The following is a 13,745-nucleotide window of genomic DNA, read 5'->3' as shown; positions in this document are numbered from 1 at the left end:
AGGGCGCCATCTAGCCGCCCCCGGGGGAGCTGCACCCAGCCGGACAGGGACGAGGAAGGCAGAGAGCAGAGGGCAACCACTCAGAGACCGGCCACACCACCAGCCACTGCCACGAAGCACGGTCCAGGCCAGTGAGCAGGGCCCCGCAGTGGACACACACAAGCTCACATATACACAAATACACACTCACGCATGTACACCCGCTAGTGTGTGCTCACACGCACTAACAGACACTCCCACACACACTCAAATTACACTCACATGCTCACACACTATTACACACACACATGCTCACTCCCATACACACTCACACACACTCAGAATCACTCTCACACTCACTTGCACACACACAGCCCAGCCTGTGGATGTGCACGGGGAGCAGAGGGCTGCCAGCCGCATGGCCCCACCCTCCCGCCCGCAGCAGTGGACTCGGGACAGCCCCCTCTCCGCCAGGCCTGGACTGGAACCTCCACAAGTCACAGCCCAGCCTCGCCATAGAAAGAGGAGAGGGGACGAGGTGGCTGCACTGCCACCGAGACCTCCTGGGCAGCATGGGATGGCGCTGCTGCCCAGGAAACAGCTCGCCCGGGTGCTCAGGACCACACTCACGGGACCGAGATTCAGGGCATCACCAGCTCTTTGATCTCTCTCCCGATTTATCCCAAGGGAAAACACCTCCCAGCCCGGAGGTGTCGGCGATCAAGGGCTAATACAAAGACGCAGAATGCCACCGAGGAGAGAAGTGACTGAAAACAAGAAGCTCACAGAACTGCAACAGGATTGCAGCAAAGGACAATGCGGCTCAGCTCAAAGACCAGAGGCCTGGAGCCGGCAGGAAAACGGCCCCAAGGACGTCCCCGTCCAAGCCCTGGAACCTGTGAACACAACACCTCACGTGGCAGAGACTCTGCAGGTAAGATTCAGCCAAGGCCCCTGAGACGGGGACAACCCTGGATTCCCGAGGGGCCCAGTGTCCTCACAGGGTCCTCGTAAGAGGGAGGTGTAAGCGTCAGTCAGAGACATGGACGAGGCCGCCTGCCAGCTGCGACGAGGGGGCAGAGGCCACGCGCCAGGGACATGGGAAAGGACGGGAGACAGCTCTCCCGGGAGCCTCGGGATGGCCCAGCCCCACTGGGTGCAGCCCCGTGAACACGGGTCAGGTTTCGGACCTCCAGACGTGAAAAAATAAATGCACAAGTTAGGCCACTAGGCCTGTGACCATTTGCGGTAGCGGGCATCGGACACACACGAACGCCCTGCCCCGGCCCCCAACACTCTCCCATCCTTCCGGCCTGTCTGCATGGGAACCGCTCTGTCCACATCAGAGGTGAGGACAGCAGGGTCACACGGCCGAGAGCAGGACACGGAGCCTCGCCTCAGCCTCCTCCTGGCTCCGGGGCCTCCGCTTAGAGCAGCTGCTCCCGCCCCCTCAGCAAAGGCCTCCAGGAGGCCCCAGGGACTTAAAGGGGGCACGGTGGTCCCTCCATGCCTGAGGGAGTCAGCTCAGCTAGAACACCAAGGTAGGGGCTCCTGGGCCAGAGTCTGCCCAGGTGCCCGGCTGTGTGTGCTGTGTCCCCTTGCCCCTCACTGCCCCGAGTTGGCTCGGCTGAGGACCCGAGCACCACAGTCTCCTACCGGGCCCCGTCTCCTGCCCTCCTCCCCCTCTGCGCTGTTATGATTACTGCAACAGCAGAACTTTCTAAGACAACTGAAGAGAGGCCGGCGGATGAGAGGCCCTGGCTCAGAAGTCTCTGTGGGCAGCAGTAAGTGGGGGCAGCTGCCGCCAGGCCCGCCAGCAGCCGGGTGCGCGAGGCGCTCAGCTCAGACTCCGGAACACGGGACGCACGGATCACCCCACCTGGCGGGCAGGGCCCAGCACTCGAGGGCTGGCCTTTGGGCCAGCTGGCCCATCCCGGCTCCTCACCCGCAAACCAGCAGGGGACCCCCAGGCAGCAGGAGCCTACTGTTAATCCCCCCCAACCCAGAGGCCAAACGGGAGGCAAGGGGAGCCTCAGTGCCCAGGATCACCCCGTCCCCAGGCCTGAGTTCTCAAGAGCTCCCAGTGCCACAGCCAGGGAGGTGCTGAGGGGGCCCGCGCCAACCGCTGCTCGCTGTGGGCGCCCAAACCACATGCTCCGGGAGTCGGGAAGCCCACTTCCGGGGGCACGCATCCCTCATCCCTGGTGGGGGCAGTGCCAGCAGACCTCGAGCTGCCAGAGCCCTGACTGCGGCCCACGCTGCCATTCGGGAGGCACCCCCACTCCGCCTGCCCCCAGAGGAGCCACCCCACTGTCCTGCCCAGGGCCCGCCTCGTCCTGAAGCAGCGGGGCTGCTGGGCGCTCACCATGACTTGGGCTCCCCGAAGTGCAGGTAGTTGATGCTGTACAGGTCCATGTCCTCCGTGTGCCAGGCGAAGGTGGTCTTCCACATGCCAAAGTACAGATAGGGGGTGTTGACGCCCTCGATGATGGTGCCGCATTCACGCTCCACCATGTCCAGGATGGTCCGCAGGTTCCCGATGTTCCACTGGGCCACGTCCTGCGGGGCAGCAGGCGCATGGTCAGCAGGCTGCTATCCCCAGAACACCGGGCCCCACCCCCCTGCACGGCCAGGAAGACAGGGAGCGCTGTCCCCTCTGAGCCCTGGGCTGGGACGTGACCCCCGAGGGCCCCAGAGCCAGCCATCAGCCCCGAACCTGCCCTCTGCAGAGCCTCACCCACCCCATACCAGGGACCCGGCCCGGGCTGCTCATACCCGTGGATGCCCACAGCCTCCCCGCACCAGGCCGCCGGCCGGGGCTTTCTCTGGATTCCCCATTGAGCTGTGCACGGACCGCGGGCAGTGGGAACCGAGGTTTGGTTGGGGATAATTAACGTGCCTCAGGGTCAGCGACAAGGGAAGAGCGGCGCGTGGGGCCAGCCCTTCCGGCACCTTCCCACAAAGCAGACAGAGACGGTTCTCAGAACCCAGCAAGCAAGGCTGGACTCCTCACCTACCTTGTCACAAGAGCTCACGAAACCCATTTTAATCCCCCTGCAGTCCCCGGAGGACCCTCCAAGCCTGCCGAGATGCAGGGGTACGTCCGGGTTCCCTCCCGCCCCATCTCACCCCGTCCCCCACTCCTGTTCACATCACATGCCCCTGACATGGCACGACCAGTGACTTTCCTTCAAGGCAGGCCCTGGCAGGAGCCCAGAACACGGGCTGCGAGCAGCCATCAGGCCCCTTGGCCACGTTGCACAGAAGCTGCCCAAGGTCAGGGCACGTCAGAACCAGGCCGTTTCCCTAAACCCCTATCGAATCACCTCACCGTCCCACCCACGCATCTACGATGCGGTGACAGGCAGAGGACCCAGCATCTAGCCTAAGCCGGACAAGAACTCGTCCTGTGAGCAGGACAAGTCGTTTCTTTGCTCTTGGCCTCAGTTTCCCCATTGTAAAAAGAAATTGTTGCACTAGGTCTGGCACAGCGAACTCAGGGCACCGAAGCCCCGAATCCTCTGCCGGAACTGGAGCTGAGCCCACGCTGGGCAGCGGAGACCCTGGCGGGGCCGTCACGACACCCCAAGGGCGGCACCCGAGGGCAAACCCAGACGCTCTCGGGGGACAAGCCTGTAATATTTAAATTCTTATTTGAGAATAACACAGAGACCTCAAAAGAATGAGAAGCCAAGCAACAGACGAGGAGCGAACGTTTGCCAAAGACACGTCTGATGAAGGGCGGTCATCCAAAACGTAGGCAGAACTCTTAAAACCCAACAATAAGGAAACAAACCACCCACTTAAAAATGGGCCGGAGGAGGAGACCCCTCAAGACGGCGTGGGAGGCGGATGCCGGGCCCGCCTCCTCTCGTGACCACACCAAGTTACGACGACACTACACAGCACCCAGCATGCGGCTTCGCCTGAGGTCTGCCTGAACAGAAGCCCTACAACTAGGGACAAAAACAAGGTGGCCTCAAACCAGTGGGAGGGATGGATGTACAAAATGGTCCGGTCTCACAATGGCATGTGGTGACTGAGAATCGGGAGGGCCTCCTTGGCTGCAGAGCCACGTCCCCGACCTGAGGAGCGAGGGGTCCCGGCCCCATGCCGGGCTCCCCAGCCCAGGGTTCCATGACCTCTGGCTGCAACGACCCGTGGAGGCTGACATTGAGTGAGAGGAGGGTGCGGGAGTCGCAGGTGGACCTCATCGAGGGCCCGCCCCCGGCCTCACTGCTGACGGACTCGCTCGCTCTGAGCAACAGGGACACGCAAGGAGACACTGAATTGTCAGGCTTCAGGGTGAGGGCTGGAGGGGTGGCTCTCTCCAAGACGGAAGTGCTGGCAGTATCCACTGTTGTTCAGTTGAGCCTTCCCTGCTCCCTGCGTGCAGACACAGGCACCGCCATACCTGAGTCGCCATCAACCTGGATGACACAGGTCACTCTACCCGGGGATTCCCTGAGGCCATGCCTCTCCCAGCTTGCGGGCCTGCTCAAGCTGCCTCCAGCAGTTTATTCCATATAAATGGCCTGTCTTGGATCCTGCTGCGGACTTCCCTAGACTCTCTCAAAGGCTCACAAAACCCAAAGCAGCAGCGTCTGGCCTCCACGGGCCCCATACCTCTCGTTGAGCAGCCCCTAGGCCCGCACTGGCAGCAGCCAGCCTCGGTTCCTGGCTTGGCCCCTTGAGGCACCTCTAAGGGGCCACCCTCTAATCCAGCACGGGTGGATTGCCTGGTGACTCTTACCAGGTGGCCCGAAAAGTGCACAGGCTGTGGCTGAACTTGACCTGCAGCTGGGCCCCACGGGACACTTACTATATAAAGTCACTCTATCAAGACCGAGAGACTCAGGAGCCCTACCTAATACATAGAAACAGACACAGGGAGGCAGCCAAAATGGGGAGACAAAGAAGCATGTCCCACTTGAAGGAACAGAACAAAGCTCCAGAAAAAGAACGCAACAAAATGGAGACAAGCAATCTACCAGATGCAGAGTTCAAAACACAGGTTATAAAGATGCTCAATGAACTTAGGGGAAGAGTAGATGAACTCAGCGAGAACTTTAGCAAAGAGAGAGAAAACATAAAAATGGAGATGGAAAACATGGAAGGGAACCAGTCAGAAATACAGACTACAATATCTGGGAGGAAGAGTGCACCAGAGGGAATCCACAGAGTGGATGAGGCAGGGGATCGAACCACTGACACAGAGGACGGGGTAGCAGAGGACACCCGATCAGAACAGCGACAAGAAAAAAAAACCCGAAAAATGAAGACAGTTTAAGGAGCCTCTGGGACAACATCGAGCGTAACAATAGTCACATCAAAGGGTTACCAGAAGGAGAACAGAGCAAGAAAATGAAAACCTATTTGAAGAAATAATGACTGAAAACTTCCCTGACCTGGTGAAGGAAATGGACATACGAGCCCAGGAAGTGCAGAGTCCCAAACAAGAAGACCCCAAAGAGGCCCACACGAAGACACGTCACAACTAAAATGCCAAAGGTTAAATGTAAAGAGAGAATCTTAAAAGCTTCCAGAGAGAAGCGGTTAGTTACCGACAAGGGAGCACCCATAAGACTGACAAGCTGATTTCTCAACAGAAACTTTGCAGGCCAGAAGGGATTGGCAGGATATATTTAAAATAATAAAAACCGAGAACCTACAACCAAGATTACTCTACTCAGCAAAGCCATCATTTAGAATGGAAGGACAGATAAAGATAAAGAGCTTTGTAAGAAAACGCTAACAGAGTTCATCATCACCCAGCCAGTAATACAGGAAACGCTGGAAGGTCTTCTTTAAGAAGGAAAAAATACGTATCAAAAACAGGAATAAAGAATGGTAATAATTACAAGTTTATCAACAAGTACCTCAAATGGAAAAGAATTAAGTGCTCCAATCAAAAGATGGGGTGGCTGAATGGGTAAGAAAACAAGACCCCTACAGATGCTGCCTACAACAGACTCACTTCAGATTAAAAGACACACACACAGACGGAAAATAAAAAGATGGAAAAAGATATGTCACGACGGACCTAGCGGGTACCGGCGCCGAGTGGAGTCAGTCAGACAGAGAAAGAGAAATGCCATGATTTCGTGCACACGTGGACACTAAAGACCAAAACAACAACAACAAAAAAACAGAAAAAAACTCATAGATACAAAGAACATTTGGAGGGTTACCAGAAGAGAGGGGGATTAGGGGGGACTGGTGAGAAACGGGAAAGGAATTAAAAAGTACAAATTGGTAGTTACCAAACAGTCATGGAAACAGAAAGTCGAACGTAACGAATATAGCCAATGATATCGTAATAACTAAGTACAGTAGGAGCACTAGGTTTACTGGGGTGATCACTCTGCGAGTTATATACATATCCGATCACTGTTGTGCACCTGAAACCAATGTAACATTATATGCCAACTATAACTGAAAGATAAAAAATATCATTAAAAAAAAGGACCAAAGACCTGAACAGACACCTCACCAAGGAAGACACGCTGATGACAAATAAGTACATGAAGAGATGCTCCACGTCACACATCATCAGAGAAATGCATATGAAAACCACGAGATACCACCACACTCCTATCAGCATGGCCGAAATCCAAAACACCAACACTACCAAATGCTGGCGACAACGTGGAGCAACTGAACTGTCACTCACTGCTGGTGAGAATGCAAATCTGTCCAGCCACTCCGGGTAAACTGAAATGGCGGCCAGTGATTCATGTGGAGACCCAGGCGGCAGTCCCATTTTCCCGACACCTTTTGGGAAACACAGCCCCCCGCCTGCTCTAACGGACACCTCTCCGGGCACCCAGGAGGCCCCCACCCTTCCTAGGAGGAGCGCTCATCCCACCCACAGAGGACGGGGTAGCCAGCCCCAACCTGGACCAGGATTCAGGCAGCACCTGCCAACTGCTCCCACAGGGAGCACAGGCTGAGTGGATGGAAGGGAGGACTTCAGAGTGATGACGTGGGGTGGGAGGCACAGATAGGGACAGAGAGGGCCACCCCGGGGAGTGCAGCGGGCCCGACCTGAGCCCAGGGCAGCTGGGCTAAACAGCCCCAGGAGAGAGCTAGGCTCAGTAACTCCGAAATTAACCCCCAGAGATCCATCCAGCGTTATCTGAGGTCCTAAAAATATTAATAAGCTGTCCCCTAAAAAACAGGAGACCCATCTGAACTTTCCTCTGCTTACCATCAGCACCTGTCCCAGCCTCTGCGTCCCCACCACCTGCATCCTTGGACAGGCCAAGGCCAGGCCCCCTCCATTGCCTTGGTGTCCCCAGGCCTCCAGCCCAGCACAGGGACCAGACGTAGGTGAGCCCAGTGGCAGCCTGGGTGGCTGAGAACTCAAGGCTCTGAGGTTCTGAGGGTGGCATTTCTATAACTTGGTAGGAAAGATTTTCCAAGTCGGAAAACACATGGGATCCCTTCTTCATTCATTCTAAGACTTGGCAGTAGTTGTGACTGGGACCCAGACAGAAAGCCTAGCTAAACCTCTGCAAAATTTCAACTTCCCTTTTTAAGATACAATCCCATTCACACTCCTTCCCCTCTGCCATTTACCAGAAAACTGGGGCCCTCGTTTTCCCCAGAACCCTTCAGCCTCCATGCCGAGGGGCCCCCAGTACTTACATCGTCGTACAAGGAGCCGCTGATGTCAGCCCCGTAGATGGGCGAGACAAAGGTGAGGTTCTTCCAGTACTTGCGTTCCAGGTCGTCGAAGTCCTGGTGCCGCGGCGTGCAGTACCTGTGAGCAAACAGCACGGGGAACATGGGCCAGGGGCTCAGAGCGTGCGCCTGATGCTCCCCGCTCCTCGCTGAGCCAGCCCAGGGCGCCTGCTGGGTACACACCGAGGGAGGGGCTCTGCTCAGACCACCTGCTGTCCCCACCGCAGGGTGCAGCCCCCCGAGGACGAGGACACGAATGTACTTGACCGCTGCAGGGAGAGCTCTCCCTCCAGACGCTGAGCGCGCACCACACAGGCAAGCGGCCCTGCCTGGAACAACGCTCTCGCCCCATCGCATCGGCCACTGGGCCTGGGGCACCCAAGTCACTGTGCACACCAGGGACAGTTGGAGCAGGTGGAGGGGCACGGGCTCTGACGGCTCTCGTCATCCCGCTGCTCGGCAAATACCACAGCACCGATGACAGGCCGGGACCTGTCCTAGGTGCTGGGGACAGCGTGTGAGTGAGCGGACAATGCTCTGCCCTCACGGGACACTTATGTTTGAGAGCAAACGCACCGCCAGAAACGCACGATCTCAGAGAGCGAGGGGGGCTGCGAGTAACCAAGCACAGGGAGGAAAAATTGCAGTGGTGTGTCGGGGAGTGCACCCTGTGCGCACCAGTGACCACAAATACGCCACAAACGCGCCTGTGAGCACGCGGCAGTGCGTGTGTGTGCCTGCGCCCTCAATGCACACGATGCACCTGTGAGCACGCGGGCATGTGCATGACAGTGCCCACGCGTGTATCGTGTTGAACGAGGAAGCACACGAGAGGTGTGAATGACAGCTCCTCTATGAGGAGGCACCATGAGAGCCGAGACATCATGGGAGGGTGTAGAGTACACACTCCAGAGGCAGGCGACAAGTGTGAGCCCCCAGGGCACAGTCCTCAGCAGTGAGTGCTGAAGGCAGCGTGAGATGGACAGCGTGGCCCCAGGAAGGGTGCTGGTCCAGATCTCGCCCTCTCTGAACCGGATGTCTCTGAGCGCGGGTTGCCGAGACCCCTGGGGCACCCAGGGTGGGCCGTGCATGCTGCGTGGGGCAGCGTGTGCTCTGGTGGACTGGGCTTCGCTTCAGGAGGTGCAGCGGCCTTCGAGGTGTGGCTCCGCCTCAGAGCCAGGGTTTTGGGGGGCCCACCCCACACCCACTCGCGTGCTGGCCACATACTTCTCGCTGTTGGCCAGGCGGCGATACTCCCCGACCGTCATGGCCTTCTTCTGGATGTTGTACTGCGTGAACAGGCCCGACTGGCCCGTCACCACCTGCTGGATGGGGGCCGGGATGACCACATCGTCTATGTCGTCGTACGTCTGCCGTGGCTTCCACTCCTTTGGGGGGATGATCTGTGAGACCGGAGGGGAGTCAGTGGTGCCTCCAGGCAGAGGACATGCTAACTCCTCCTGCGAGACTAGCAGCCGCCACCTGGAGAGCGCACTAGGGCCTGACCCACGGGGGTACCAGGAACCATCTGTACCTCTGCCAACCCCAGGAGACCCGGCACCAGAGGCCTAGGCCCCACCCACCAGGGCAGAGCAGGGCCGGCCTCCCGCCCGCGCTGCCTCGGAGTTCCCTTACAGCCAAACGTGTTCGCTCTGACGCCGGCGCGCGGGGCCGCTGCGCCCTCTAGCTGCAGAAAGGAGCACTGCACGCCTGACGCTGGGCACGGGCTTCCCCAGCAGCACTGGAGAGCAATCACAGCTCTAGGAGCTGGGGCCACGCCAGAAACCGGGGGGTCGTGGATGGACGAGGGCCGGTGATAAATACTGGTGAGGCCAAGGGGACTCTGTGGGAAGGTGAGCAGCTGTGAAGTGCTAACAACACAAGACGAAGAAGGGTTGAGTGAGGCAGCTAGAGGCAGACGCTGAGCGACTCCATGGGGGGCGGGGGGACCTGAGGCCACCTTTGAGAAAAGGGCACTATCCCACTGCAGCAGAGCCAGCAGGTGCCACCACAAGCTGACCCTGAGCAGGTGGCAGCTCTCCTGCCCCCCTTCTCTTCTCCACAAAGGGACACCGAGGGCCAGCGGGAAGAGCCTGGAGCCAGGGGCACTGGGTCTGGGCGCAGCCTGAGTGGACACTGTGCCGGACTTCGTGGGCTCAGTGACCTACTCCCGGTCCCTTCACCTCCAGGCTGGGGGGATCTCTGGGCTGGGCCGTGGGCCTCTGGGCACCAGGCAGGCACACGGGGCCGACTGGGGCTGGTCTCTCCCAGTCCTGGGCGGGTGGCCATGAGCCTCAAGTCTCCTTCCAGGACACCCGGCGGGCCATCCAGCAGCTCTGGGAAAAGGAGCTAATCCCGCTGTTCTCAGGGCATCGGCCACGAACTCTGGGAGGCTGAGACCTCGCTCTACCCGGGCCGATGAGAGAAGAGCATCGCTGACGCCCGAGCTTGCCGACGGCTTCCGGAAGGGCGGGAACCATGCACCAGCCCCAAGGAATCCGCCACGGCATCTATCGCATGGGTAGAAGAAAACATTCTCTCAGCAACAGAAACACCCATTCTCTGGCAAGGTGCCTCCCCATGAGCACATGCTCGTTTGTTTACAAAACAGAAATAAGAGGAAGTCCCGGGTGTTACCCAAGGAGATCCTGCCCTTGAGAGGACACCAGGCAATATATGAGGACATCTGTGGTTGTCACTACCGGGGGAAACTCCTGGCATCAAGTAGGTGGGGCCCAGAATGCTGCGCAGCCCCCCACTGAGCCCAGGACGGGCCCCCACAGAGAGTGGCCCAGCCCGATGTCAGCAGTGCCAAAGCTGGGACCCTAATTTAAATGGGTCCTGGAAGACACAACTGTCCAGTGGAGGCTCTTTCTAGGGACATCTCCTCTCCTACTGGGTCAACTGCAGCCATGACACAATAGGTACCTGAGGTGCCTGGGTCCAGCATGAGGCCACATGGCGACAGGTGCTAGGGTCAGATTTCAAGGGAGAAATTTGAAAAGTCGGGTGACAAACTACAACATTCAAGGCTGGAAACACAAACAAACAAATGACAGGGCTGTGCCTCCAGGACCCGAGACGCCCTTCGGTGACGAAGGACTTGTGCGCCCGAGCCACTTTGTAACCATGTGGGTGACTCTCCTCCTGCGAGTGCCATGACCTGGACGGGCTCCGGGCCACCCCGAGCTGCTGGCCCAGGCGAACCCACTTTAGCTCTACTAGAGGACATCTGTCCCCAATCCCAGACTGGGGCAAAATGAACAAACTGTGGCACTCCCAAATGCCCCCCCCAAACGAGAGCCTGAGGCTACTTTGCTCGTTTACGCTGTCCCCAACGCACAGGCGTGTGAGGACATCTGAAAACCAGGGGGCCTTCGGACACATGTGCATTGCCTGGTTTGCACACGTGTGAACCATACTAAGCAGGTTCTGAAAAGCCTGTGTGAAAGGGCCGCTTCCAGCTGGTCAGGAACTGGAAGCTTCCAGAAAAATCCCTTAGTGACGTATTGTGAACTAACACCCTCAAGCCTCTGAGAGATGGGACTTGAATGGAGAATCTCCAGGCAAAGGACCTCTGAAGGACGTCACCTGAAGACCGGGGAGCACCCTAACCGCCTCACCAGGTGCCTGGAGGGCCTGGGACGGCCCTGGACTGACGCTTGTTTGAAGCCCCTGGAGGGCTAGGTCAGCCTAGGACAGGAGGAATGGAAAGGCCACACCCCCCAAGTGAAGAAGGTGACACCGGGCAGCTGGCCCCGTGGGAGTCGAATGGCTAAGCTAGGAAGTCTGGGCAGCTGGGGCAGAAGATGTGGGAGTCCCTGAGATAGAGCAGGAGCGGCCGGCCTTTGCCCCTCAAAACCGCCTCTGCAGGGGGCAGGCCTGGCAGCTAAGAGCGGCCGGGGTGCTGCTTTGCTGTAGGACTGTCCTCGGGGATGCCCTCGAACACCAAGCGCCTTGACCCTTCCCACAGGGCTGCACCCTGGTTCACACATGCCCCTCCCAGGCACCCTCAAAGCAGCCTGGCGAGGCTCCCGACCCCGGTCTGCAGAGGCAAGAACGGCCGGGCACGGCCTCCAGAGCACGTGCAGAGCAGCTGGGGGACAGAGGACGCAGTTGCAGCCGCTCTGAGCTGCGACTCTGGCTCCACCTGGGCCGGCCGAGCCCTTGCCCCGACCTGGCACCACTGGGCCCCACAGGGCTTTTGAGAGGGGGGGCCAAACACGGCTTTTACAAGAGAAGGAACCCCTGCCACCGCACGCACGAGCACAATCAAAGGGCAGTCTGGCTGACGAGGCCGGGGGAGGAGTATGCCACGTCTCCAGAGCTGGCTCAGGCCAGCGGGACACCCTGTCCCGTCACTAAAGGGGCTGGCAACCTCGAGAGCCAAGGGCCCCAGCTGAGAGAAGTGGGAGGTGGCCAGGGCCACAGCACCTGCGTCCCTGGACCCACGTGTCCCCACAGAGTGGCGGGGAGGCTGCTGGGAGACTAGACACCGCGCACCGTCCGTGTGAGATGGGAGAAGGCCTAACTCTAATCACCAGGCTCCCTCGGCTGCACACTGCGCATCGGGGAGCAGGGCCCCGCCCTCATCGCACAAACCCCCGCGCCTGCCCCGCCACTGTCGCCCCCTCAGCTGGTGTCGCAGGTTCCCGCGCCCGAGGCACCTGTCAGATAAAGCAGCGAGTACAGCGCCACTTGAGAGAGAAAAGGAACCCACAACGCTAAAGGCCGGAGGAAAAGCTGCCTGAAAACGTGTGCCTCACGAACTTTCCAGCCCAGTTTCCCATCCTTCCAAACGGATCAGCGAAAAATGGGTCTACTGGAACCAGAAGCCTGAAGCAGACACAGGGCCTCAAAGGAGAAGCGCCGGCTCGGCGAAGGCGATGAAGGGAAGGGCGTGGGTCACATGGACACGAGGGTGACAGACATGACCGAGGTGAAAGGATGACAGAGAAGCGACGGGGTGTGGGGGGGAGCGTTTAAAGCTGCTTCCAACGGAATCGCCCGCGATTCTAACTCGCTACGCGTCTCCTGACATAAGGCATGACGTGGATCCAAAGGCGGACGGGCTGGCTGCGTCCTGGCGAGAGTCACTGACAGGAACTAGATCAGTGACAGGAGACGGAGAACAGGCATCACCCCACCCCCACCCACCCCAGAGCCCCTCGGAACTCGGAACTCAAGTCTCCCGCCACTGTGCCTGCGAGGGGCGGGGCGGCGGGAAAGTGTCACCTGACAACTAATGGGTCGGTGGGGCAGGAGAGCCTCCTACACAAGCCTCTGAACCTGCCACGACCCCAGGTGAAAGGTTTCCTGAGCCCTTCCCATCTGAGATGCCAAATTCCAGCCGCGTGAGACACAGGCAGTGACTGCTAAAGCCATTCAGAAGGGAGAACTGAAGCTCAAACGACAGTGGTGGCCACGGTTCCCGAAGCAGATGGAAACGCTCTGCTTTGTCAATATTACCACGTGTACAATGAGCAAAACTCAAGAGAAGGGGAGGGGAAAAGATGTGGCCAGCATATTGCTTTCCTTGTCTCCTGAGGCTGAGGCCGAAGGCACGAATGTAACAGGACAGGAACTGACATGAGTAACAAAACCAGCCCACGCCAGGCGGGCGGCGGGGCAGGGGGTGCCCCAAACCGCAGCCCGCAGCCCAAATCCCACCCGCCGCCTGCTTTTGTACAGCTTTTGAGCTAAGAATGTGTTATTCTGTTTTGTTTTCATTTTTAAATGGTTGAGGGAAAATTTTAAAAGAAGAAAAAGATTTCGGGACAAGTGAGAATTCTGTGAGATTCACGTTTCAGTGTCCGTGAATAAAGTTTCATTGGCACACAGCGGCACCCGCTGGCCCGAAGGTCATCCAAGGTGGCAGAGCTGAGTGGTGGCAACAGGGACTATTTCGCGTGCAAAGCTGGAAACGCTATCTAGCTCTCTGTAGAAGAGGTTTAACCAGCCACCTGGTTTAGCAGCGGTCCCCAACCTTTGTGGCACCAGGGACCGGACTCTTATGAGAATCTAATGCCTGACGATCTGAGGTGGAGCTGAGGCGGTGATGCCAGCGCTGGGGAGCGGCT

At 58.6% G+C, this 13,745-nt stretch overlaps 1 protein-coding gene across 3 annotated transcripts in view; it reads right to left on the bottom strand.

Moving 5' to 3' along the window:
- KDM4B (lysine demethylase 4B) overlaps window positions 1-13,745 on the bottom strand; it is a 128,867-nt gene that overhangs the window by 80,668 nt on the left and 34,454 nt on the right. For all 3 annotated transcript variants that reach the window (XM_011373564.2, XM_011373565.2, XM_023538552.1), the window contains 3 exons: window positions 8,893-9,068; window positions 7,630-7,744; window positions 2,345-2,538 (listed from right to left, as the gene is read on the bottom strand). In XM_011373564.2, coding sequence (XP_011371866.1) covers window positions 2,345-2,538; window positions 7,630-7,744; window positions 8,893-9,068 — 485 coding nt within the window. The remainder of the gene's footprint in view (window positions 1-2,344; window positions 2,539-7,629; window positions 7,745-8,892; window positions 9,069-13,745) is intronic.

Source organism: Pteropus vampyrus, unplaced genomic scaffold (genome assembly GCF_000151845.1).
Source record: "Pteropus vampyrus isolate Shadow unplaced genomic scaffold, Pvam_2.0 Scaffold226, whole genome shotgun sequence".
In the NCBI taxonomy this organism is placed as follows: Eukaryota; Metazoa; Chordata; class Mammalia; order Chiroptera; family Pteropodidae; genus Pteropus; species Pteropus vampyrus.
The sequence above is the reverse complement of the archived record's forward strand: the minus strand, read 5'-3'. Positions and strand labels throughout refer to the sequence as shown.